Here is a 26822-nt window from a genome sequence, read left to right as displayed (position 1 = left end):
TTATTGTGTTCTTTTTTATTTATTTTCAGAGAGAGTGTGTGCAAGCAGGGAAAGGGCAGAGAGAGAGAGAGGAAGAGAGAGAATCCTAAGCAGGCTCCACACTCAGCATGGAGTCTGATGCGGGGCTCGAACTTATAAACTGTGAGACCATGACCTGAGCCAAAATCGAGAGTCAGACACTTAACCGACCAAGCCACTCGGATGCCCCCCCTCCATTTTCATTCTTTTTTTTTTTTTTTTTTTTTTTTTTTAGAGAAAGTGCAGAGCTCTGCCCTGTGAGGGGCTTAAACTCTTTCAACGTTTATTTATTTTTGGGACAGAGAGAGACAGAGCATGAACGGGGGAGGGGCAGAGAGAGAGGGAGTCACAGAATCGGAAACAGGCTCCAGGCTCTGAGCCGTCAGCCCAGAGCCCAACGCGGGGCTCGAGCTCCCGGACCGCGAGATCGTGACCTGGCTGAAGTCGGACGCTCAACCGACTGCGCCACCCAGGCGCCCCTCCATTTTCATTCTTAACCTCATGATGCATTCTCTTCTATTGAACTGGAAAAGTGCTCTTGCATAGAAATGTAAGTCATGTCCTGTCACCGCCTTCATCAAAACCCTTCAGTGGCTTTTCTTCGCACTTAAAACCTAAATTCACTGTGGCCTGCAAGATCCCACCTTTCTCTCTGATCTCATACACCTGTCTCCTTCTACACTCCCGTCAGAAGGTCTTCTTTACTTACTCAAAGTTCTTCCCCACCTCAGGATCTTTGCACATGTTGTTGCCTTGAAGCAAACCTGGATCTCTGGACTATGTTTGTTCTTGGGTCTCTCTGTTACTACCACCTCAGGAAAACAGATGAAGATGGGCGCCCAACATGTGGATTACTGGCATGAATAAAAGAAAATTCCAGGACAAAGGGAAGAAAAGCCTTATTTGTTTATTTATTTAATGTTTTTATTTATATTTGAGAGAGAGAGAGAGAGAGCCTGAGCGGGGGAGGAGCAGAGAGAGAAGGAGACACAGGACCGAAGCAGGGTCCAGGCTCTGAGCTGTCAGCACAGAGCCCAATGCGGGGCCGGAACTCAAACCATGAGATCATGACCTGAGCCGAGGTCAGACACTCAACCGACTGAGCCACCCAGGTGCCCCTAGGAGAGCCTTATTTAGAGAAGAGAATAAAGTTTCCTTGAGCTGAAGAAAAATGTTGATCTTCAGATAAAAAGGTCCTGCTGCAGCCAAAGGAAAATTAACAGAAATTGTCCAGTACCTGGATGTGTATTGAATTTCAAAGATAATGCACAGATTTTCAGGAAGAAAAACAGAAGGTTGCTCACAAAGGCAGAGAATCAGGCTTCTGAGTGTGTGTCACAGAATAACAGGATATACTGAGTGGGGGACAAGGATGTATGTACTCAATAATTCTATTGCTTGAAAGCCACCGATAAATTTTCATTTACATCTGGGCTCTGAAAATTCCATCTGTTCTGAAAAAACTCACTTGATAGAAACACTATGGCTGAGTGAGAGATTAATCAAAATAAAAACTTTTAAAGTAGAAGGATGTGGTAGAAGTCTAAATGGTGAGTGTGAAAATCAATTAAATATAGGAGATAAGTGTGAATAATATGTAAAATACTGCGTTAAAAATAATTCATATTTTAACCTATTTTAGAAACAAAAAACATGTCTTTTTCATAAAAATAACTTGGTTAAATAATCCCAGATTATGTTATCTGAAACAGGAAGTGGCTATGGGAGGAATGAGAAAAAACAGGAGAGGATGAAATCAACAGCCGCAGCTCTGTGACAAATAGCTGTGTAGGTGCTCGCTTCAGCAGCATGGGTACTCAACTTGGAACGATACAGACAAGTGGCCCCTGTGCAAGATGCCACACAAATTCATGAAGGGTTCCATATTTTTGTGGATTAAGGAGTGCGCTTGTGATGAGCACCAGGTGATTAAAATAAAAACTTTCAGGGGTGGCTGGGTTGCTCTCAGCTGAGTGTCCCACTCTTGATTTTGGCTCAGGTGGTGATTCCAGTGTCGTGGGATCAAGCCCCGCGTGGGGCTCTGCACTGAGCGTGGAGCTTGCTTGGGATTCTTTCTCTTTCTCTCTCTCCCTCTGCCCCCTTCCCTGCTTGTGCACTCGTGCTCTCTCTCGGAAAAAAATAATAATAATAAAAACTGAAAAAAATACTTGTGTGTTTTTAAACGCAAAAGTAGCTAGTAGAGTTAAAAATAGAATAGTCACTTTTCAGATCAGTCAAAAACAAAGCATAACCCCTAATGCAAAAGACAGAAATCAGTATGAGTGGCAATGAAACAAAACCCAGAGGCTTAGAGTAAAACAATTCAAATAGGAATGAAGGTCAACCATGGCAATACACAAAAATGGGTTAATTTTATTCAGAGAGAAAAACTGAGATTAAGTGTATTAAAACCTAATTAGGAAAAGAACCAACTAAACCCAAAGTTAGCAGAACAAGGGAAATAACGAACTGGATAACATTTGTAGAAACATACACTCTACAAAAACTGAATCAGGAAGAAATAGACAATCTGAGCAGACCAATAAGGGATGAGTTGAATCAGTAATCAAAAACCTCCCCAAAAAGAAAAGCCCAGGACCAGATGGCCTCACTAGTGAGTTTTACAAAACATTTAAAGAATTAACACTAATTCTCAAATACTTACAAAAATTGAAGAAGGGGGGATACTCCCAAGGTCATAAGGCTAGCACTGCCCTGATATCAAAGCCATATAAGGACACCACAAGAAAAGACTACAGAATAATATCCCTGATAGATATACAGTAGATACAAAAATTCTAAACAAAATTCTAGCAAATGGACTTCAGCAGCACATTAAAAGGATCATACACCATGATCAAGTGGGATTCAACCCTGGAAGGCAAGGACGGTTCAACATATATGCAAATCAATAAATATAATGCATCATACTAATAGAATAAAAAGTAAAAAACCACATGATTATTGCAATAGATGGAGAAAAGCATTTGACAAAATTCAGTATCCATTCATGATAAAAACACAATAAATTAGGTACCTCAACATAATAAAAGCCACAGATGACAAGCCCACAGCCAACATCATACTCAGTGGTGAAAGGTTGAAACATCTTCCTCTAAGATCAGGACAAAACAAGGGTGCCCACTTTCACCACTTCCATTCAACATAGTACTTGAAGTCCTAACCAGAGCAATCAGACAAGAAAAAGAAGTAAAAGGCATTAAAATTGGAAAGGACAAAGTAAAATTATCTCTATTTGCAGGTGACATAATTTTATATACATAGAAAATATAGGTATATGTAAAAAATCCTAAATATTCCACTGAAAAACTTGGATATAATAGATGAATTCACTAAAGTTGTAGTATTTAAAAGTGAACATACAAAAATCAGTAGCATTTCTGTACACTAAAGCAAATTATTTGAAAAAGAAATACAACAGTTTCATTTACAATAGCATCAAAAACAACGAAGCACTTAGGAAAAAATTTAACCACTGAGGAGACAGATCTCTACACTGGAAACTGTAAGACATTGATGAAGAAAACTGAAGAAGATGCAAATGGAAAGAGAGCCTGTGTTCATGGATTGGAAGGATTAATATTGTTAAAATGTCCATATAACTCCAAACCATCTGTAGCTTCAATCACTCCCTATAAAAATTTCAATAACATTTTTTAGAGAAATAGAAAAAACAATCTTTAAAAAAAAAATTTTTTTTTCAACGTTTTTATTTATTTTTGGGACAGAGAGAAACAGAGCATGAACGGGGGAGGGGCAGAGAGAGAGGGAGACACAGAATCGGAAACAGGCTCCAGGCTCCGAGCCATCAGCCCAGAGCCTGAAGTGGGGCTCGAACTCACGGACCGCGAGATCGTGACCTGGCTGAAGCCGGACGCTTAACTGACTGCGCCACCCAGGCGCCCCAACAATCTTAAAATTCATGTGGAAATACAAAAGACCTCAAAATAGCAAAAGCAGTCCTGAGAAAGAAAAAAGGGGAGGCATTACACTTCCCGACTTCAAACTATGTTGCAAAGCTTTCAACACGGTATTTTACTGGCATGTAAACAGATGTATCAGACCAACGGAATAAAATCAAGAGCTCAGAAACAAACCCATGAATATATAGTCAACTAATATTTGACAAGAGAGTCAAGAATGGTCAATGGAGAAAACATAATTGCTTCAATAAATGGTGTTGGGAAAAATGGATACTCAAATGCATGAAATACATGAAACTGGACCTCTGTCTTACATCACTCACAAAAATTAACTAAAAATGGATTAAAAACTTTAGCGAGAGACCTGAAACCGTAAAATTCCTAAAAGAAAACATAAAGAAAAAGCTTACAGACGTGGGTCTTGGCAATGATTTTTTGGGTATGACACCCAGAGCACAAGCAACAACATAAATGACGAGAGGGACTACATCAAACTAAAAATCTTCTGCACAGCAAAAGAAACAGAATGAAAAGGCAAACCACATATCTGATAATGTTAACATCCCAAATACATAAGGAACTCTTATAACTCAGCCAATAAAAAATACAGTTGAAACATGGACAAAGGATCTGGATAGACATTTTTCCAAATAAGATACACTGTATTCAGATGGCCAATACACATATGAAAAAATGCTCAATGTCAGTAATTATTAGGAAAGCACAAATCAAAACCACAATGAGATACCACCTCACATCTGTTGAAATGGTTATTATAAAAGCAAAAACAGGGGCGCCTGGGTGGCGCAGTCGGTTAAGGGTCCGACTTCAGCCAGGTCACGATCTCGCGGTCTGTGAGTTCGAGCCCCGCGTCGGGCTCTGGGCTGATGGCTCAGAGCCTGGAGCCTGCTTCCGATTCTGTGTCTCCCTCTCTCTCTGCCCCTCCCCCGTTCATGCTCTGTCTCTCTCTGTCCCAAAAATAAATAAACGTTGAAAAAAAAATTAAAAAAAAATAAAAAATAAAAGCAAAAACAAAAATAAAAAAACCCAAGAGGTAACAAGTGTCGGTGAAGATGTGGGGAAAAGGGAATCCCTGTGCACTACTGGTGGGAATGTAAATTGGTACAGTCATTAAGGAAAACAGTATGAAGATCCCTGAAAACTTAAAAATAGAACTGTATGGTACAGAAATCCCACTTCCAGGTATATATCCAAGGGAAATGAGGGTTGCCAGGGTGGCTCAGTTGGTTAAGCGTCTGACTCTCGATGTCAGCTCAGGTCATTAAGGAATTAATTTAAAAAAAGGAAATGAAATCACTATCGCAAAAAGATATCTGTACCAGAATGTTTATTGCAGCATTACTTACGACAGCTAAGACGGAAACAACCTAAGTGTCCATAGAACAAAGAAAACGTGAAAAAAATACCAAAACAAAGAAAACGTGGAGCACGATTATAGTCACATATATTCATATGTAAATGTCTATGTTCTAATATATATTGACATGTCATGTTAAATATTTAATTACATTAAGTGTTAAATATATAGTGGAATATTATTCAGCCATAAAAAAAAGAAGGAAATCCTACCACTTGTGAAACATGGATGGACCTTGAGGGCATTATGCTAAATGAAATAAATCAGACAGAGAAAGACAAATATTGTATGATCTCACTTTTATGTAGAATATAAACAACAACAACAACAACAACAACAACAACAACAAAACCCTCATAGACATAGAGATCCCATTTTTGGTTGCCAAAGGTGAGTGGTGGGTGATGGAAGAATTAGTGAAGGTGGTACAAACTTCCAGTTATAAGATAAATAAGTTCTAGGGATGTAATATACAATGTGATGAGTACAGTGAACTATATTGTGTATTTGAAAGTTGCTAAAAGAGTAGATCTTAAAAGTTCTCATCACCAGGAAAAAAAATTATAACTATGTGAGATGATGTATATTAACTAAACTTAGTGTGGTGATTATTTTGTAATATATACATATGTGTATACATATATATATGTACATGTATATATATGTACATATACATATATATGTATATACACATATATACATATATGTACATATACATATATGTATATATACACATATATGTATATGTACATATATGTCAAATCACTATGTTACACACTTTAGACTTATACAATATTATACGTCAACTGGATCTCAACAAAACTAAAAAAATGAAACCTGATTATGAGTTGTTTAAAACAATTCTGCAGGAGGGCTAAAGGTGAAAAGAGAAAACAAGAAAAGCTTACAGCGTATTAATCAGATGAAGTAGAATTCAACATACAAAGCTAAGTGGGACAAAGGTTAATTTAGTTTGATAGTGTACAGTTCAAAGTGGAGATATGAGAATGCCCTTGCAGTGAATAACAACACTGAGCTATTAAAAAATACATGAGGGGCTCCTGGGTGGCTCAGTTGGTTAAGTGTCCGACTTCGGCTCAGTTCATGATCTCGCAGTTTGTGGGTTCGAGCCCCATGTCAGGCTCTGTGCTGACAGAGCCTGGAGCCTGCTTCGGATTCTGTGTCTCCCTCTCTCTCTGCCCCTCCCCTGCTCATGCTCTGTCTCTCTCTCTCTCTCTCTCTGTCAAAAATGAACATTAAAAATTTTTTTTTAAAAATTAAAAAAATACATAAGAAATAAGGATAATCTTATAAATACATAATACTAGTGGGAACCACGAACAAGACATTCTCTGACCAAGTCCGTGAGAGGTAACAGGTGTCTGGGGAAAATGCTGGGCAAGCATCAGGCTTCTACCTTTGGGTTGAATGCCATAATCATAATGTCCACTCTCTCTCAATTGATTCAAGATGTCTAAGAAATAAAACCCAAAAAGTACTTTTCTAAAAAAAAAAAATCAACTGACAAATGATTAAGGCAGCTTTTGGGCTGAACTTATTTTTCATTGCTTTTTGTAAAAAAGATGGGAATCTTTTATTTTTAGAGTTTATTTATTTATTTCGAGGGTGGAGAGGGACAGAGAGAGGAAAAGAGAATCCCAAGCAGGCTCTGCTCTGTCAGGGCAGACCCCAACGTGGGACTTGAACACACAAACCGTGAGATCATGACCGGTGCCAAGATCAAGAGTCAGATGCTTGACCGACTGAGCCACCCAGGTGCCCCAAGAATATTTAAAAACTAAGGAAGTGCAGACTTAGCAGCATTTTATTTGGGATTTCAGTATTTATGTTGATAAGTGAAATTAGTCTGTAGTTCTTTGTATTATCTTTGTCAGGTTAAAAGACAATTTTTTTTTAATATTTATTTTTGAAAGACAGAGAGAGAGGGTCAGAGAGAGAGGAGTACAAAATATCTGAAGCAGGCTCTGTGCTAACAGCAGAGAGCCCAACGTGATGAGGCTTGAATTCAAACCGTGAGAACATAACCTGAGCTTAACAGATGCTTTATCGACTGAGCCACCCAGGTGCCTCTCAACTTTCAAATATGAAATACAGTATTATTAACTCTAATCACCATACAGTACATTACATACCCATGACTTATTTATTTTGGAGTAGTTTCTTCTTTTTTTTAATTTTTTTTAACGTTTTATTTATTTTTGAGACAAGGAGAGACAGAGCATGAACAGGGGAGGGTTAGAGAGAGGGAGACACAGAATCCGAAACAGGCTCCAGGCTCCGAGCTGTCAGCACAGAGCCTGACACGGGGCTTGAACTCACGGACCTCGAGATCATGACCTGAGCCAAAGTCGGCCGATCAACCAACTGAGCCACCCAGGCGCCCCTATTTTGGAGTAATTTCTTTTTTTTTTTAACGTTTATTTATTTTTGAGATAGAGAGAGAGACAGAGCATGAATGGGGGAGGGTCAGAGAGAGGGAGACACAGCATCTGAAACAGGCTCCAGGCTCTGAGCTGTCAGCACAGAGCCCGACACGGGGCTCGAACTCACGGACTTAGAGATCATGACCTGAGCCGAAGTCGGCCGCCCAACCGACTGAGCCACCCAGGCGCCCCTTGGAGTAATTTCTGAAACAGTACTTCTCACTAGCTGGTGGGGATGAGGGGGGAGATAGGCTGCAGGTACAGATACTGATTCCCTTCAGCCTCAAGGGAACCAGGTGGCTCAGCCCCAGGGCAGTGAGCTCTCATTGGCAGTGAGACCAATCTTGACTCTTGGTCCCAGTGTGATGGACAAATACTTCCATTTTCTGTAAGCTGTGTTGCGAAAAAGTTTGGGAAACACTGTGTGGTAGCATGGCTTCTAGTCCAAAAAAAAAAAAAAAAATGTTGACTCCCCTCTAAGAACTGGGAAAAAGCTGTACTCCGTATCTTTGGGGGTTGGGAACTGTGCCTTCACACCTCTTTTCGACAAAGCCTGGAGCTTTCAGGGGAACTGGTCCTGCCGTTACCTCCACTCCGGGTGAGGCCTGGTTAGCGCAGTTCAGCAACAGCTGAACTTCGTGCACTTTGCAGCTGTGTCTTTCTCCTGACTCTCCACCTGCCCCACTTTCAGCAGATGAACTTGTTTGACCTTGTGAAATTTAACAAACTTTTAAAACGGGACGCTTTTGTGAGCATTCTGTTTCCCCAAAACACAGCCCCACAATTGCCACGCTCTCTCTAAACTGGTGCAATCTTTTTGCCATCTTGTTGGTTCCCCTTACTACCAAATTAATGCTTTTTGACACCGCTTAATATTTGTTTCTTCACAATCAAGATATTAAAGAATTTACCTGGAAAACCACATAGGCCTGGCATTTTAAATTTTTATGTATTTTAGCTGTGGCTCCTTTGATTTTCAAGGTCTTCTTTTTGCTTCTTGTTTATTGGCTTATTCAAGTGTTAGAGAGGGATTCCTGAGATAGTAATAAAACCCAATCCTCCCTGAGTGCTTCTTGGGTGTCCCTTTATTTCACATAGTGTGACCTCATCTACTTTTGAGTCTCAATTTTCAGGTGAGAAAACCAAGGCCTCCAGGTGTTCAAAATTTACAGAACCCTTTGGTGCCTTAGCAACAAATACACGTGGGGGGCGGGGAAGAGAACCCGGCCAGAGGAGGCTGCAGTTTGCAGTCTTTGGTGGTGACTAGAATGGCCAGCGAGACTGTCTGGGGGAGCCCTGCCAGTTAAGGGCCAGGTGGGAGAAAAGCTGGAACCCGAAGCAGGAGGTGAAGTGGGGGAAGGGGATCTGGGGAGGGGATGTTGCCAGGAGCGCCCTCCCTCCCCTCCCCCAATCAGTGATGGGCCAAGCCTCTTCCTCACCCTCAAGGCCTAGAGGTGGAGGCGGGTCCAGGGGCACCTTCAGGTAGACAATCACGAACTGTTTCGGGATGGGTGGGACGCCGGGGTGGGGAGGGGTGAACCACGTGACCAGGGGCCCGGCCCGCGGAGCGCCCCCTGCGCGACTCTTCCCTGCGGCCCAGCCCCGCGCCGCCCCGCAGCTCTGGGCGCCGTGCGCCTGGCGGCCGTCCGTTGTCCCGGCCGTTGGCGCAGCGCGGCTTTCTGGAAGCCTCGAGGCTTGCGCGGCCGGGGATTCGGGGCGCGGTGTCGGAGGACGGAGCGCGCCCGTGGCGGCGTGGGCTGGGAGGGCGCGGAGCGTCTCAGGTGGTGCGCTGCGCACGGGCCTGCCGGGCCGTGTTCCCCACGGAGGGCGGAGGCTGGCCCTACCTCGGGTTTTGCCCCCAGCGTGCCCTCCTTGTGAGTGGTGACGGGAAGATCCGGGAAAGGGCGCGGCCGCGACGGTGCTTGTCTCCCCAGGGCCGGTCCCCCGGCGGCCAGCGGCGCGGGGAAGATGCTCGAGGTGCTGGTGCTGAAGGTGAGCGAGCGCCCAGCCCCTGCCGGCCGGCCTCCCTTCCTCTCCACGCGGAGGGGCCGCCCGGCTGGCCGCCAGGGGCTTCGGACCCTCGGGTGGGCTTGCCGGATGGCATCCCGGACCCCTGATTGCAGATACATAGCACGGGATTTCGGTTCAAGTGTGCCCTTGCATTGTTAGGGACACAGAGCAAAAAGTTGTTTGTCCGGAATTCGGATTTTACTGGGCGTCCTGTATTTGCCAAATCTGGAACCTTAGGGGGAGGGACGGACCGTAACCCCTTCTCCCACGTGGACCCTCAGCCGGTTCCCTCCTCCCACACGGGTCCTTTCCGCCGGATCCCCACCTTGGGGCCCCCTCGTGGCAACCACCCCTCCACGCAGAAACCCGTTCCGCTCGCGCCGCGGGACTCTGGCGGCCCCTTCCCCACGCGTGCGTCCCGGGGCTCCGATCCTCAGTTCTCCGAGCGGGAGCTGAAGGGAGGTCGGGCCTGCAGACAGCTGCAATTTCCTATTTCAGGTGAGTGCTGGCTGGGGATGCAGGAGACTGTGAAGGCATGGCGTGTTCACAAGGTTACTTGGAGGGAGGAGTTTCAAATTTTTTTTTAAATGTTTGTTTATTTTTGAGACAATGCGAGAGACAGAGTGCAAGCAGCGGAGGGGCAGACAGAGGGAGACACAGAATCTGAAAGGGCTCCGGGCTCTGAGCTGTCAGCCCAGAGCGGACATGGGCTCGAACCCATGAACCGTGAGATGATGACCTGAGCCGAAGTTGGACGCTTAACAGATTGAGCCATCTAGGTGCCCTGCCTTAATTTTTTCCAAGCACATTTCCTGAAGGTGATCTTTTGAAGATGTTCAAATATAAAAATAAGTTACAAAAACTATGTTGAGAATAACCATATGCCCTATACCTGGACTCAATAACTAATAACATTTTATTGCATTTGTATATTTCTTTATAAATATGTATGTATAGGGGCGCCTGGGTGGCTCAGTCGGTTAAGTGTCTGGCTTCGGCTCAGGTCATGATCTCGCAGTTCGTGGGTTCAAGCCCCGAGTTGGGCTCTGTGCTGACAGTTCAGAGCCTGGAGCCTGCTTTGGATTCTGTGTCTCCTCCTCACTCTGCCCCTCTCCCACTCTCTCTCTCTTTCTCAAAAATAAATACTAAAAAAATAAAAATATGTATATATAAAACTTTTCTTTTTTGCTGAACCATTTGAGAATTGAGAACTCTGAATACTTACACATATGTTTTCTACGAACAAAAGAGTTTCTCTTACGTAATCATTTTATTATTTCACTGGAGAAGTGTAATATTGATATAATACTATAAAATACAGTCAATGTTCGGATATCTCCAGTTGTCCCAATAATGTCTTCTAGAATTTGTTTTCTCTGCTTTAGGATCCAATCAAAAATTGTTCATTGCATTTAATTGTCATGGTCTTAACTTAGCCTCATTGAGGTCAGTTCCCTGGCTTTTTTGTGTCTTTGATGTCCTGGAAACTTAGGAAGAATAAGGGCAGTTTCTTTGTAAAATATCTTTCAATTCGGATTTGTCTGTTTCCTCAGGATTCTGTTTGGGCATTTTTAGTAAAAAATACTGTAGAACTGATCTTACATCAGAGGACAAGAAACTTAAAATCATTACTTGTGGTGAAAAGTAGTTTAAAAGTCTAACTTTTTATTAGGGAATATTCTGGACATACAAAGAAGTATTAAAAAAAAGTCACAAACACCTGGACATCCACCACTGAGCTTTCTCAGATCTTTTAACATTTTGCCATACTTGCTTCACATCTTTTTTTTTTAACCCATAAACTATTTAAAAAAAATTTTTTAAAACGTTTATTCATTTTTGACACAGAGACAGAGCATGAGCGGGGGAGGGGCAGAGAGAGAGGGAGACAGAGTGGGAAGCAGGCTCCAGGCTTTGAGCTGACAGCAAAGAGCCCGACACGAGAGCCCGGCACAAGCCCGACGCAGGGCTTGAACCCACAGACCTCGAGATCATGTCCTGAGCTGAAGTAGGACACTCAACTGACTGAGCCACCCAGGCGCCCCACCCATAAACTATTTTAAATTGAGGTATGATTTTAGATGTAGTAAAATACATTATTTTTCCTGTAGAAGTCGTGACATTTTTTTTCAAGTTTTATTTTGAAGTCTGGTTAGAATTCCGTGACATTTTGAAAAATGCAGACGGTCCTGTAATTGCTACCATCACAATGGACAGCAGTCCCCCGACCCCCCATTACCTTATGTTCCTTTGTAGTCATTTCTTTGCCGAACTCCTAATCCTTTGCAGCCACCGATCTTTTTCTTCCCTGTTTCACCTTTTCCAAAATGTTGTAAAAATGGAAACGTGCACATGGAATCATGCAGTGGGATGTAGCCTCTGAGTCTGGCTTCTCTGACTTAGTCTAATGCCTTTGAGACCTGCCCTGGGTTGTTGCATGAATCATAATGTCTAACCTTTTTACTGCTGAGTAGTTGTCCATTGTATGGATATGCAACAGTTTGTATCATCACCAGTTGAAGGCGCTGCTTGAGTTGTTTCCAGTTTGGGGAGATTATAAATAAAGCTGGTGTAACCTTTACATGTAACTTTTTGTGTGAACACGGGTTTCATTTCATGGGCAAATAGGCTGGGATTACTTGTCTGTTTAACTTGATGAGAAAATTTTCTACAGTAACTGGATCATCTTACATTCCCATGAGCAACGTACAAGATTTCTAGTTGCATGGCGTCTGGCTGGCTCAGTTGGTGGATCGTGGGACTCTTGATCTTGGGTTTGTGAGTTTGAGCCCCACGTTGGATGTAGAATTATTTAAAAATAAAATCTTGGGGAAAAAAAAAAAGAGTTCTAGTTGCTCTGCATCCTCACCAGCACGTGAGATGGTCAGTTTCATTTATAAATTTCAGCCATTCTGGTAATGTTTAGTGTGTAGTGATATCTTTTTGTGGTTTTAACGTGCATTTTCTAATGACAAATGGTATGTTAATCGTCTTTTCAGGTGCTTGTTTGCCATCCTTCCATCTATTTGGGTCAAGTGTCTGTTCATATCTGTCCATTTTTCTAACTGGTTTATATATGGTGTTTTAGAGTTTTATTGAGTTTTAGAGTTTATATATGGTGGATGAAGTTCTTTTTTGGATGTGATTTGCAAATATTTTCTCCCATTTTATGGCTTTTCTTTGTCTTAAACAATATCTTTCAAAGAACAGAAGTTATAGGGGTCCCTGGGGGGCTTGGTTCAGTTTCCAACTCTTGATTTTGGCTCAGGACATGTCTCACAGTTTGTGAGATTGAGCCTTGTGTTGGGCTCTGTGGTGACAGGGAGGAGCTGGCTTGGGTCTCTGTCTGTCTGTCTCTGCCCCTTCCTTGCTTGTGTACACTCTCTTTCTCTCAAAATAAATAAATAAAAAGTTAAAAAAAGCATTAGTGGGGTGCCTGGGTGGCTTAGTCGGTTGAGTGTCCGACTTCAGCTCAGATCGTGATCTCACCGCTCATGAGTTTGAGCCCCACGTCGGGCTCTGTGCTGACAGCTCAGAGCTTGGAGCCTGCTTCAGATTCTGTGTGTCTCTCTCTGCCCCTCCTTGCTCATGCTCAGTCTCTCTCTGTCTGTCAAAAAATGAATAAACGTTAAAAAAAATTTTTTTTTAAAAGCATTAGTTTTTAATTTGGATTAAGTCCACTTTATCAATTTTGGTTCATACAAATTATACTTTTGGTGTTATATCTAAGAAATCTTTGCCTAAGATTTTAGGCAGCCCCCATGTATTTCACACAATTTCCCCCATGTATTCTTTTAAATAAAAAAAAAAATTTTTTTTTTCATGTTTAGTTTTGGAAGAGAGAGAGGCAGAACGTGAGCCGGGGAGGAGCAGAGAGAGGGAGACACAGAATATGAAGCAGGCTCCAGGCTCTGAGCTGTCAGCCCAGAGCCCAATGTGGGGCTCAAACTCAAGACCGTGAGATCGTGACCTAGGCCGAAGTTGGATGCTTAACCGACTGAGCCACCCATGCACCCCCCCCCCCCCAAATTTTTTTTAAGTTTATTCATTTTGAGAGAGACAGAGGGCACGGGAGGGGCAGAGAGAGAGGGAGACAGAGAATCCCAAGCAGGCTCCATATTGTCAGCGCGGAGCCCAATGCAGGGCTCAAGCCTATGAAACTCAAGATCATGACCTGAGCTGAAACCAAGAGTTGGACGCTTAACCGATTGAACCACCCAGGTGCCCCTCCCCCATGTGTTCTTTGAGAAACTTTATAGTTTTATATTTTACATGTAGATATATGATCCATCTGAGCTCATTTTTGTATCTGATATGAAGAATGGATCAAAGTTCGTTTTTGTGCATATGGATAACTAATTGTTCTAGTATCATTTGTTAGAAAACTGTCCTTTCTCCAGCAAATTGCTTTTGTGCCATTATTGGAAATTATTTGATCATATATGTGTGAGTGTATTTCTGTTCTGTTGCTGTGTCTGTGCTTTCTCCAGTGTCACACTTTTCTGATGACTGTAGCTTTATGGTAAGTCTGGAAATCAGATGTTATGAGTTTTCCAACACTGTTGGTGTTTTCCAGAATTATTTGGGCCATTCTAGTTCCTTTGCCTTTCCAATAAGAATTTCATAGTAAGTTCATCGATTTCTTAATTCCTGATGGAATGGAGTTGTATTTATAGATCATCGAGGGGAAAATCGACATTTTAACAATCCGTGAACACCACATATCTGCATTAGAGGTCTTCCTTGATCTAGTTCATTAGTTTGTATACCTTTCACCACACACATTTGTAGTTATTTTGTTAGATTCATTTCTAAGTAATTCCTGTCTTTTGGTGCTGTTGAAAATAGCACTATTTTTCTTTAAGTTAAATTTCCAGTTTTCATTGCCGGAGTATGATGTACATACAGTTGAATTCAATATTTGACCTTGTACCCTGGAGCCTTGGTATAGCCACTTAACTAGTTCTGACATTATTTTTGGTAGATTACTTAGGATTTTCTATGTAGATGTTCTCATTTGTGAATAGAGACTGTTTTCTTTCTTCATTTCCAATCTTCCTGAAAACCTTTTTCTTATTGTACGATGTTGAATAGTTGTTGAGACCATATACCGCTAGTACTTTTTTTTTTTTTTTTGTAGGTTTTACTTTTTAGTTCTGGAATTCACCTTTTCCAAAGGGTTTTTCTTTAAAGTTTCCATTTTTTTACACGAGATTCTCCTCTTGGGAAAACAAACTCAGTATAACAGCTTATCCTTAAGTTGTTCTGCAGATTTGTAACAGCTGCTTTTAAGTCCTTGCCAGTTCATGTCAACACCTGGGCAACCTTGGGTTCACTTTCTTCTTACTGTTCTTTTCCTTGGCCACATAACCACCTGTTCATGTCTTCACATGTCTAGTAATTGCTACCCTGGATATTGTGGTTATGGCAAAGAGTGCTGACCTGTGCCTTAGTCACTTGCTACATCTGGCCTCTGGGAGGCTTGGTTTACGCTTTTCAAGCACCTGTGGGCCTGGGGCAAGCCGGTAGGGCACATTTCCTTTGCCCGGTAGTGTGGTCTTGTATTCTCAGGCCTGGCACCTGGGGGTTTCTGTGGAGGGCCTGCGGTGCATCCTAAGCCTCTTTAATTTGGCAGGACTGGTGCTGCAGACTGTTTTCCTGTGATGGGTGCCAGGGACAAACAAAGGCCGACAGTAGTTAAAGCCTTGGCTGCTGGCAGCGAAGGAGCTCAGAAGGGCAGAGGTGGCTGAGCATGGTAAAGGAAGGCAGAGGAAGAGGAGGGGAGGGGCTCTGGTGAAAACCAACAGGGCTGGTCAGCGTCCTGTGAGTAGGCCAGCGTGGCTGCTAGCCGAGAAAGGCGGCTTCTGTCCCTGCCTCCCGGGTGATACCATGTCGCAGGAATGGCTTTCGGGTCCTCGAGAGAGACTCCTGAGTAGCGGGAGACGCACGCACATCTCAAGGGGACAGGAAGCGCTGGCACCTGAAAGCCCTCTTTAGGGAATGCTCACAGGAAGGGAGGCCGAGGGGCTCTGAGAAGCTGGCCGGAACAGACAGTGAGTTCTCCTGGCAGCCTTGAGCTTCCTTCCCCAGGCCAGGCGTCGTAGAGGGGCTGGGGTCATCCTGGGGACACGGCCTCCAGGTGCAGAGGTCCGGGGCTGTCGCATGCCCATGCGAGAGTTTGCAGTTCTCACGGGCAGCAGCTAAAACGGTGTAGTGCTTCTGTCCACCCTGTAATGATTGCTTTTCTCTGGACTGCAGGGGTCTTAGCTGGGCGATGCAGGCTTGCCAAGGACTTGGCTCTGCCCAGCGTGGCTCTTTCAGAATTTCTCCCTAAACTTAACAGCTACGCCCATAGCCGCAAACTCCCTTCTCTGGTTCCTCAAGCCACATTGTCTTTCTGCCCGTGTTGCAGCCCCTCAGCCTGGGCTGGAAAGCTGTACCCAGACCCCCCCAAGGCTCCCCGCTTTGCAAGCATCCCGTCCCTCTGTTTCTAGTCTGTTCAGGGCCTTTAAATTGTTATTTTGTGTTTCTTTTCCCAGGGCTTATCATTGTTGCTTACAGGGGGGTTAGTCCATGGAAATTAGTCTGCCATGAACGGGAACCAGAATGGCCCGCTGTTCTTTTTCCCAACTATTTCCTATTAAAATAGTCAAACATTTAGAAAAAGAGAATACTTAAAGTGAACACCGGTACTTCTGCCACCTGCTACCTAGGAGCCAAAGTCTTGGGATGGCATTGCTTTTAGGCCCTTTCAGTAGGCAGACTTAGGAAATAAGTGCATTTAAAAAGTCATGGGTTGGGGCGCCTGGGTGGCGCAGTCGGTTAAGCGTCCGACGTCAGCCAGGTCACGATCTCGCGGTCCGTGAGTTCGAGCCCCGCGTCAGGCTCTGGGCTGATGGCTCGGAGCCTGGAGCCTGTTTCCGATTCTGTGTCTCCCTCTCTCTCTGCCCCTCCCCCGTTCATGCTCTGTCTTTCTCTGTCCCAAAAATAAATAAAACGTTGAAAAAAAAAAAAGTCATGGGTTCCTATTGATACTTTCAATTCAAAGTTAACTTTTCATTTTACATTTGTGTCTTCTCTCTAACAATGAAAATCCTAGTTTTCAAGAACACTGATACATAACAAGCTGGCTTCCTGTAGGTAATAACTTGTGTTCTTTCTGGTTTATCTGTTGTCTTCCTTTTAATATGAGCAGAATATACGTGTATTCATATTTCCTTCTCTTTCTTACAAAAGACAATATCGAGAACATTATTTGGGACCTTGCTTTTGTATTTTATTACAGATACTTAAATATAGGAGTTCGAGGGCTTTGATCTCAGTTTACTTTTTGACTCACATAATTCAAAATTACATATTATTGGTTATGTGTTTTTTTATTTTTCTTTTTTATGTGTTTTAGAATTATATCTTTGCATCTTCTACCTTTTTTTCCAGCTTTATTGAAATATAATTGACGTATAACATTGTGTAAGTTTGAGGTGTACAGTGTGATGAGTTGATCTATATCTTTTTTGTCTTTTATCTTTTACCTTTCGTGTGACTATTTAAGACAGAGGTACTCATCAAGAATTCGGTAGATCACTTAAGTTCATAACAGTTATCCTGCCTCTAAGGTTTATTATTTTATGGTTCTACTTTTAAATCATGCATTGTTTGGTTTTTTAAAATTTTTACAGATTGAAGATCCGGGATGCTTCTGGGTTATTATAAAAGGATGTAGTCCCTTTTTAGATCATGAAGTTGATTATCAAAAACTAAATAGTGCCATGAATGACTTCTATAATAGCATGTGTCAAGATATAGAAACAAAGCCGTTAATGTTGGAAGAGGGGCAGGTATGTATCTCAATTTGCTTTAAGCACTGAGTCTTGAAATACTACTTGAAATGTCTGCTGTTTTGGCGATAAAAAGCTTTTAGAGTATTTTAATTGCTTATTATCATTGCCTTGTGTTAGGTTCTTCCGGCTGCACAGGATTCAGGCTGGTCCTGGAAAGCAGACGTTGTAGAAGGTTCATGTGAGGCATCAGGAGATGAAATGTCATCGAAAATTGAGGCTTTGGGTGGTCCTCCTGGGGCGGGGAACTGGAGGGTTATTCCAGTTCCATCACAGGTGTGGGGGCCTCAGGCAAGAGGGCATGGGGTTTTCAGTCTAGGGCCTATGACTCCCTTTTGTTGCTCATGACTTTGACCAACTCACGCCTGTTTATTTTCCTTACTTAATGTCATGGCCCCTCCTTCCTTTCTTGCCACTTTGGCTCCCAGGCCTATTGTCTGATTCTCTTTACACGTCAGTCATGTTTCAGGAGAGTTTGAATTTTTCTAATAGTATGACAAGAGAAGATTATTAGAAATAATTTGAATTCCTTCCCACTTCCAAAGAAATCATCAGTAATAACATTTATTGTTTTTCTCCATACCATCAACTTGTTGAAGGAACAAAACCCAGTCAATTGCCCTTTTAAAATATTCCACATTTTGGATTGCCCAAGTGCCTCCTTGTTTGTGGTGGTGGTGAACTTTCCCTCTATCCCCTCTGTTTTATGTGGACTGTTAGTTAAAGATAAAGCTTTGATTGGATTTAGGGTCACTCCCTACGACCCCCCTCAGAATGATTGGGGCTGAGAGCTTCATCCTGTCTTAAATTTGGAACGAATATCACTTTGGGTGAAGACCAGCAGATTCAGATGGTGACAGCCTGAGCCCCCCCCTCGGGGTGGGGGGCTGCCCTCAACTCTTCCTTGAGTGGCAGCACCGTGCAGTGACCAGCACGGCCCAAATCCATCCTTCTGGTTAAGCTTGCAAAAAGGTCGTTTTCACATTCCTTCTGTATTCATGAGTCCGAATTCATCTGCAGAGAACTTTCCCTCCCCTATTAACAGGGTTTGGCTACCCGGAAATAGTACCGATCACACTGGATAGGTAGAAAGTTGCTTGTTTCTTTCCCTTACCAGTGTTCCACCTCGTGATGTGCCCAGTTGTTTACAGCGGTGTCTGGAGGTTTATGTTGTTTTTCCCTTCTTTTTTTTCATTTTTTAAGTACTGTATTGAACTCTTGGCTTTTAACGTATTCATCAGTAGTAATCTCTGTTCTTGATGCTTAAGTTACCCCACTTTGGGCTAGCAGAAGCCCTGTAAGTCACCAGTTCAAAGCCGACCGGCTGTGTGAACTGTTAAGTGTTCCCACCATTCCTACAAGTTGATTTGAACTCAGCGTTAAACAGAAATATTCTCCGTCCTTTTGCAAGATTTCTCTGGAGTCTTTTGACTTTGGAATTCTGTGAGGCTCCCGGGAACCCAGCCCTTGCAACATGGCTGCACCTAGCGTCCAGCTTCAGTTCCCGAGGGCAGCAATCACGTCTTCCCTGTTGGGCCCTTTGTGAGCCTGTGCTCAGCATCTGGTTTGCCTGTCTGGGTTGCAGTCGAGTCTGCTCTGGCCCGGCAGTCCTGTGGGACCTTCGGGGTGCCAGGGGGCTATCACTCCTGCAGGGCGGTTTCCCTAAAAACAGGCTGCAGGCGTTTAGGTGGTTTTTGAAGACTTAACGCATGGCAGGCACCGTTCTAGGTGCTGGAAACCTGACAGTACAGAAAACAGATGTCCGCATCGTCCTGGAGCCAACGTTCAGTTGTGACAGAGTGAACCAATGTTGGAGAGCAGGAAAAGCCCCAGGAAGCAGGATGGGGAAGATGAGCCTGGGGCGCGGTGTCACAGGGGCGTAGCCGTGTCATTGGCCATTATTTGTAAGCTTTGTTTCTGATTTGAGGAGGCAAAGCGATGCACTTTCCTTTCAAAAAATTGTCCTCGGTTAAGGCGTCAAAACGTAGTTAAGAGAAGCAAGGAAAAGGGATTCGGGTGTCCTGTGTTCTTGTTTCCCGCCCAGCAGCGGTTAGCGTGGGCAGCCCCTGCCTCTGCACATGCCTTCCTCCTGTGAGGGAAGGTGTAGGTGGCGATGGTGCGGGAGTACCTTTCCGTCGCTCGAGGTCTTCACACTGCAGTGGTTACTTCGCAGGTGTGTGTGGTTTACTGCCAGGAACTGAAGTGCTGGTGCAGGGCTGTCATTAAGTCGCTGGTGTCTTTGGCGGACCATCACCTGGCGGAGTGCTTCCTGGTGGACTTTGCCAAGTACATCCCAGTGAAATCTAAAAAGTACGTATGGGCCCCTGGGTGGTTCAGTCTTTAAGCATCTGGCTTCAGCTCGGGTCATGATCTCGTGGTTCGTGAGTTCGAGTCCCGCTTCTCTCTCTCTGTCTCTCTCTGCTCCTTGCTCACTTGCGCCCTCTCTCTCTCAAAAAAGTACCTACGTATTTATTTTGCCTTAGGCTTTTTAAGGAGACCGTTATTAGTTTTAAAGGAGAGTGTCAATAAAGTAAGGGGATACCGGTCACAAAACTGGGATTTTTTTTAGCTTCCCTAGGGAAGGCTTGCAGGTTCCAGTTCTACGTGCAGTCACTGTAAGCGCAAGTGGGCAGAGTGAGGATTCATCAGGTAGCTGGGCCCTTCTTCCACCTTCCTTCCTGGCCTCCCCTCTCAGTGTGGTCAGGTGACGGGGTGGGTCCTCAGGGAGGCGGAGAGTCATCTTGTCCCCACAGAGGGGGCCTGTGGTGGTGCGGCCTCCGGTTGTGGGGGATTAGAGCACCTGTCTGAGTATTCCTGGTCATTTTACTTAGCAGAGCGGGGGCGTGACCATCGGTCACATTAGGCGGGGAAACAGTTGAGAAGGAGCCCTCATTCACTCTAGGACCACCCACTAAGAGTTCGTTAGAAAACACTATCAACAAGGAGGCTTTGTGGCAATTTTTTTTTTATAGTTTCCTGCCTCCGAGTGAGAGGATATTGGTTTGATAATTAACTTGAGGACCCTTCTTCCAAAAGACTTTAGTTGCAGTGAGAGGTTTATCTTGAGCGGAAGAGTTTCATGGCTAAAGGACTTATCGGACATTGGGAATTGGCAGGCATTTAAGAAAAAGATGCCTTTGTAGCTTGTGATTCCGCACCTTTATAAGTAATCAGAATTGTTATAAAATCAAATGTTGTGTTGAATTCTTTGGAAAGCTTTTTAGTGTTTGGAGTTTTCAGTTTTGCTTGTTTCGGGCAAGAGAGCCCTGTGATTAAACAGAGCACAGGGGGACCTGGAGGGGCAGTTAGGACGGCCACCTTTTTGTGAACGGTTGAGACAAGACGTGGTGAGGCTGCCCATACAGGGCATCGAGAACCGGCTTCTGTCGAAATGGGGATGCATGTGGACTGTCGTTTGCCTGAAGAATGGAGATGAAACTGCTGAACAACGTGTTCATCAAATCTGAGTCCCTCTTTTGTGCAGCGTTGATGAACGTTAATTATAAAAACACCTCAAAAAAACCCAATGAGTTTCTGCTCATTTACAGAAACTTTAAGATAATCCTGGTTGTCTGTTGAAATTAATGTTTAAAAATCTTAAGTTGAATTGATTTCACAGGATTGTGCATTATTTCCTAGTGTGAGGAGACATGTTAGACATAATTTTTCTGGTACCTCCCGCCCCCACACCATGAAGTTTTAACGACAGATACACTGAATATCCACCTACACGCTAGTCACGGATCTGTGCTTTACCCCCACCTTGAGAACCAGTTCCCTCCCCCTGACTTGAGCAGATGTCTGCCAGTCACTTCCTGCTGTTGGGGGCTCTATTAGAAACAAAGAATTGGTTTTTGCGTATTTTAGGTATGTTAATTGCGTTGGTGTACTTTAAAGAAATACTTTATATGTAAGTTTTCTTTGTAATGGAACTGTTTCTGTTTTGCTCTTAAGCATCCGAGTTGCAGTAGAAAGTTTTATGCAGCTTCCCTACCGTGCGAAAAAATTCAGACTGTACTGCACGAAACCTGTTACGTTACACATTGACTTCTGCGAAGATAGCGCTGAAATTGTGTAAGTACCGCCTGTAACAGATGCTGAATCGTGGGTAAAAGTCACGAAATCAAGTGGATGATGTTACAGTGCGTCTCTTCCCCTTGAGTAGCGCTCAGTGATTCTAGAGGCTTCTTTGTTCCTCAGGAGGCATCTTCTGAGTTGGTATGTGTGGAACCTGGCACATGGCCGTGCGGCCGAATTCCCTGGGCGTCTCCAGAGGCTGCAGTTGAGGGGCTTATAGGCGAGCCTGAGCTCCAGGCTCTGTGATTTTTTTTTTTTAAGTTACAAAAAGTAGGAAGTTAAGTGTGAAGAGAAACATTGCCAAGTATAGGCTCACGGAGTATTAAAAAAAAAAAACTGCCCATTGTATTTTTCTCCAGCCCCTCTCTCCACCCAGGCCTCTGCAACCTGTCTAGGCTCTGAATTTGCAGAGCTCATTCAGCACTTCCTATGTGTTCATTTGCGCGGAGCCTTTCATGAAAATAGAACATACTGCCTTATTTGCAAATTTAACCTAAGAATGTGTGTTGAAGCTCTTTGCTAATACAACGTACTACCTTCTACTGTTGGCCTTTCTGTGGTGAACATAACTGGCTGTTTGCTGTACGTAACCACTCCCGTCTTGAGAGCCAGCTAGAGTGTTCCCAGAGCACTGTGCGCTGAACATTGCTGTGAGAATGCGGATATGTGCATATGCAACATAGGGGTATGGAGATGTGTACACGCAGGCAGTACGTGTGCACATATCACCCACCCCACCCCACCCCCCGCCTCTGCCTCATTTTCCTAGTGTTGGGCCGCGTTGCCAATATTTGTGCAGGATGGGTCCCTGCACTGGGCAGTACTGTGGCAGGGGTATGGCTGCGGTCTCTGCTGTCTTGACCAAGTGCTACCTGAGGTCCTGAGGCAGCCCTGCCCTTCCACCTGGTACTCCCCCCACCCTGGACTGTGGCATTGTGGGAAGAAAAAGCGTAAGGCCAAGCACAGTTCCGGCTTAACTTACACGTCCTGGTGATGTTGCATCGTGTTCTCTGAACTTGGAAGCCACTCTTCTTGTGGATACTTTCATGGGATCTGTGGAGACCCTCCATTCACACTCCCTGCACCCCCAGCACCTACAGTTTCCTTGAGAGGGTGAGTGCATCGCCTTGTGGCTGGCCTCAGAAGCTGCACTATAGATGCTGAGCCATCTTGTCCCTGCCGATGCCCCGCCAGGCTCCCTGCGGCCAGCCCACACCGCTCTGGCCTCAGAGACTGTGGGAGAGTGGGTCCCACAGGCAGCAGCAGCCCCTGCCTCCTCCCGGTCCCACTTCCAGAGCAGCGAGCTCCTTCCCCTCCAGGGCTGACTTTGGTGCGGGTCTGTCCACTCCCAGCTGTCCCTCAGAGGCAGACTGTATCTCGTTCTTCCCTGTCTGGTCACCACCTTCCCAGCACTGCGGTGCTCCTCAGGGAGCTTTCCCAGCCTTGGACGCACCCTCCGTGCAGGCACACGTGGTACCTTTGTGTTTGCACTTCACCTAGAACGTCTGTGACAATATGTGTTTCACGGTTTCTGTAGATTTTGTCACATGGTCCTCCAGGAGGCCTAGCAATTTATACTCGCGTCACTGGGGTATAGAGTGCTCTTTTCCTGTACAGCGTTAATTATCACCAGGCTTTTTAAATTTTTGCTTGTTTCCTGGGTGAAAATGGTATTTTGTTTTTAATTTGTATTTTTCCAACTTATAAAGTTGGGTATCTCTTCATGTGGTTATTTTTTGCGTGAGAGAAAGAGACAGACTGTATGATTGGTTTACCTGTGAAAGCCTAGATCGATTTTTCTTTTGGGCCATTTTCTTTCATTCTTAAAAACTTACTAGGGGGGCGCCTGGGTGGCTCAGTCGGTTAAGCGGCCGACTTCGGCTCAGGTCATGATCTCACGGTCCGTGAGTTCGAGCCCCGCGTCGGGCTCTGTGCTGACAGCTCAGAGCCTGGAGCCTGTTTCAGATTCTGTGTCTCCCTCTCTCTCTGCCCCTCCCCTGTTCAAGCTCTGTCTCTCTCTGTCTCAAAAATAAATAAATGTTAAAAAAAATTAAACAAACAAACAAAAAACTAGGTAATTTTTTGTGTGTAGCAAGGTTTTAGAACCACTGTCTTAAATTTTTTTTTTGCCTCCTTTTAGAACCCCTTTGTGATTTTCTTGAAGTAATGTGCTTAATATCTATTTTAGTAAAAACAACATCTTAGCCCAGGCCTGGGGCTGGGTGCTTTGTGTATGTTACCTCGTTTGATCCTTAAAACAGCCCCTGGAGTGTGGTGGTGGCATCTCTGGGGAATCAAACCAGCGGAGACAGAAAACTGGTCACTCTACCTTTACTTCCATTATTTTTGTTCCTTGCTTCCAAATACTGGTTTCTCCTTGTCTTCCACCGCCTACAGCTCTTCTTAGATTTTCTTTCCAAAGCAAGCACAGGAAAGGGCAAGGTGATAGGTAGAAAGCGGGAGACAGAGGCTGTGAGGCACCGATGGCCAGCTTTCCCCCAGCCGCTCTTACCATATTGGTCTAACCAGTCACATGTGGAGTGCTGCACAGGCAGCGTCCCTGCCCCAGGGAGCTTGTGTTCTGGCTGGGGAGACAGATATGTCCCAGGTCACTGGGGACACTGGTGTTGGGAAGGCAATGCACCGGCCACTCTGGAAGCCCCAAGATGGGCCTGTTCTCTGTGAGGTTCTGCACTGGGTGCAGGCGGCAGTGGCAAGAGGGCCCCCTGCAGGGCGTGGCTGGGATGGTCACCCCCAAAGCCAGAGCCGGGGCCGAGCTCCCCAGCATCCGTGTCATATGTTCACCACTCAGTATCAGAAACGTCCAGCTTGTGGCTTACAAAATGATGTTGGTGTCCTAGCCTCAGATTTGTGTTTGATAAGGTGGCATCTGTTTCCTGTTCCAGACCTGCCAAGAAGTGGGACAGTGCAGCTATTCAGTACTTTCAGAACATCCTGAAAGGTAAGGCAGGTGCATCATCACCGCAGCCTGCTTTGAACTGACACTCAGGGGGTTTATCTTGCCGTTGGTGAGGGGGTTTGAGATGTGCGTGTTCATCTGTTACCTGGAACTCCGTCCACCCTGTGTCACAGTGACTCTGCACCCCTGAAATTTTGGGAGTGGGTGTGGATGTCAGTCATGGAGAATGAAAAAGGGGCTGTTCGGGTGAGGGACCCTTCCCCAACAATAGTCCTGCTCCTTGGTTTGCATGGAAGCTGTGCACTACAAAATAAATTTCCGTGCATTTCACTAAACCTACAATTGATGGAAAGCCTCTCTTTTTTCAGTGATGTGTAATGATCATTGTTGCCTATTTAAGATGCATAGGCAGTCTCAGAGAAGCTATACAGTGTGCTCTCTTTGTATTGTCGACCGTAAAGTACAGTCTCGTGTGACGTCTGCCCTGACCCCTGGCAGTCAAGAGCCAAATGCCTATGCCTGCCTCCCAGAGCTGTTCTGAGGAAAAGTGGGGGTGAAATGCCTGGGCTGCTGCCTGGTGCCTGCTGGGGTCCCGGCCCCTTCCCTGTGCCGCCCCACTGTCTGAGCCAGGTGCTGGGGCCTGGGAGACAGGAGAGGTTGGGAAGGTCTCCGGCTGTGGAGTTTGGGCCCTTGCGAGCCCACAGGGGGTTGGGGGGGGGGGGAACACTAGGAGATACAGGTGTGGAGGGAGCAGAGCTCCTGGGATTGAATCCTGCCCTGCAGCCTTCTCTGAGCCCGGTCTCCTCACCTGGAAATGACGGTGACAGTTGTGAAATGAAATGCGTTTGTGACAGACTTCGCGTGGGGCCTGAAGGTGCCCAAGCCTGGAACTGCAGCGTGGCTTCTTGGGTCTCAGAGAGGCGCCGGGAGCTCTGTTTGATGGGGCGTCGGCAGTGGGGAGTGACTCAGGCGGGAGACTGAGCAGGAAGTGGATTTGGGAGGCACCAGAAGGAAAGAGGGCCAAGAGCTGCTCAGGGTGTTCGCAGGCAGGGGCAGTGTGGCTGATTCCACGCGGGGAGAACCTTGGTCTCCGCTCACGCACCGCCCCTGGGGGGGAAGCCAGCAGCCCTGGTGGCTCTGGGTGATGCTAAGTGGTGAGTACAGATTGATGGGTGGAATACGATTGTTCCAAGTACACTTTTAATATCAGCTCTTTTATGTTTGTTCATTCATGCTATTTAGCAACTACCCAGGTGGAAGCCAAATTGTGCGCCGTGGAAGAAGATACTTTTGAGGTCTACCTTTACGTAACCATAAAAAATGAGAAAGTAAGTGAAAGAATTGCATTTGAAGAATGTTTTGTCATTACTTAAATGTTTTATGTTAATAAAGAGTAAACACTAAGGAAAAGAGTGTCATTCACACCTAGGGGCCCCGGGGTGGTCCAGTCGGTTAAGTGTCCAACTTGATCTCGGCTCAGGTCATGATCTCAGATCATGGGATGGGGCCCCACATCAGGCACCGTGCCCAGCGTGGAGCCTGCTTGGAGTTCTCTCTCTTCTTCTGCCTCTGCCCCTCCCCCCCACACGCATGCACGCTCTTGCTCTCTCTCAACATAAATAAATAAACTTCAAGAAAATAAAAAAGTTGGGGTGCCTGGGTGGCTCAGTCTGTTGAGCGTCTGACTTCGGCTCAGGTTATGATCACGTGGTTCATGAGCGCAAGCCCCGCATCGGGCTCCCTGCTTTCAGCACGGAGCCCGATGCGGGGCTCAAACTCACGGACCTCAAGATCGTGGCCTGAGCTGAAGCTGGACACTTAACCGACTGAGCCACACGGGCACCCCAAGCCTTCTACATTCTTGAATTGGAATTGTGTAAAGAAGAACTGGCCCTTCTCCCCCCACTTATTAAATTGATTCAGTAATTTATCTTAGTATGGACTCTTGGCTGTTTGTTTTACTCTAAGGGATATAATCCATTGCTGTCCTTATTTTCTTGCTCAAATCGTCACCGATTTGGCCATTAGCAGCTTCTTCAAAGTGGCCTACGTGTCCTTTCAGTGTACCCCATCATTGTTGAAAACTTTCTACATTTTGGTACCATGAGGTGCTCTAGGCCAATTTTGTCATCTTCCAGCCCAGCTCTGGAATCAGCTGCTTCTTGCACAAGAATGGTATTCAGATAGCAAGAC

The 26822-nt window shown here is 45.0% G+C and overlaps 1 protein-coding gene and 1 pseudogene across 5 annotated transcripts in view; both read left to right on the top strand.

Annotated features, from left to right (window-relative positions):
* Nucleotides 1–1810: 1810 nt before the first annotated feature.
* Nucleotides 1811–1909, top strand: LOC121011654 (uncharacterized; annotated as a pseudogene).
* A 7537-nt stretch (nt 1910–9446) lies between these two features.
* TDRD12 (tudor domain containing 12) overlaps nt 9447–26822 on the top strand; it is a 70658-nt gene continuing 53282 nt past the window's right edge. For 3 of the 5 annotated variants that reach the window (XM_040446238.1, XM_040446239.1, XM_040446240.1), the window contains exons 1-6: nt 9447–9776; nt 17474–17632; nt 19806–19942; nt 21587–21706; nt 24616–24671; nt 25872–25957. In XM_040446238.1, the coding sequence (XP_040302172.1) occupies nt 9753–9776; nt 17474–17632; nt 19806–19942; nt 21587–21706; nt 24616–24671; nt 25872–25957 (582 nt within the window). In that variant the 5' untranslated portion in view covers nt 9447–9752. The remainder of the gene's footprint in view (nt 9777–17473; nt 17633–19805; nt 19943–21586; nt 21707–24615; nt 24672–25871; nt 25958–26822) is intronic. The other 2 variants (XM_040446237.1, XM_040446236.1) reach the window with 2 other exon arrangements.

The sequence above is a fragment of the Herpailurus yagouaroundi genome, unplaced genomic scaffold (assembly GCF_014898765.1).
Source record: "Herpailurus yagouaroundi ecotype Mexico unplaced genomic scaffold, PumYag 194, whole genome shotgun sequence".
Lineage (NCBI taxonomy): Eukaryota > Metazoa > Chordata > Mammalia > Carnivora > Felidae > Herpailurus > Herpailurus yagouaroundi.
This window is presented reverse-complemented; position numbering and strand designations above follow the sequence as displayed.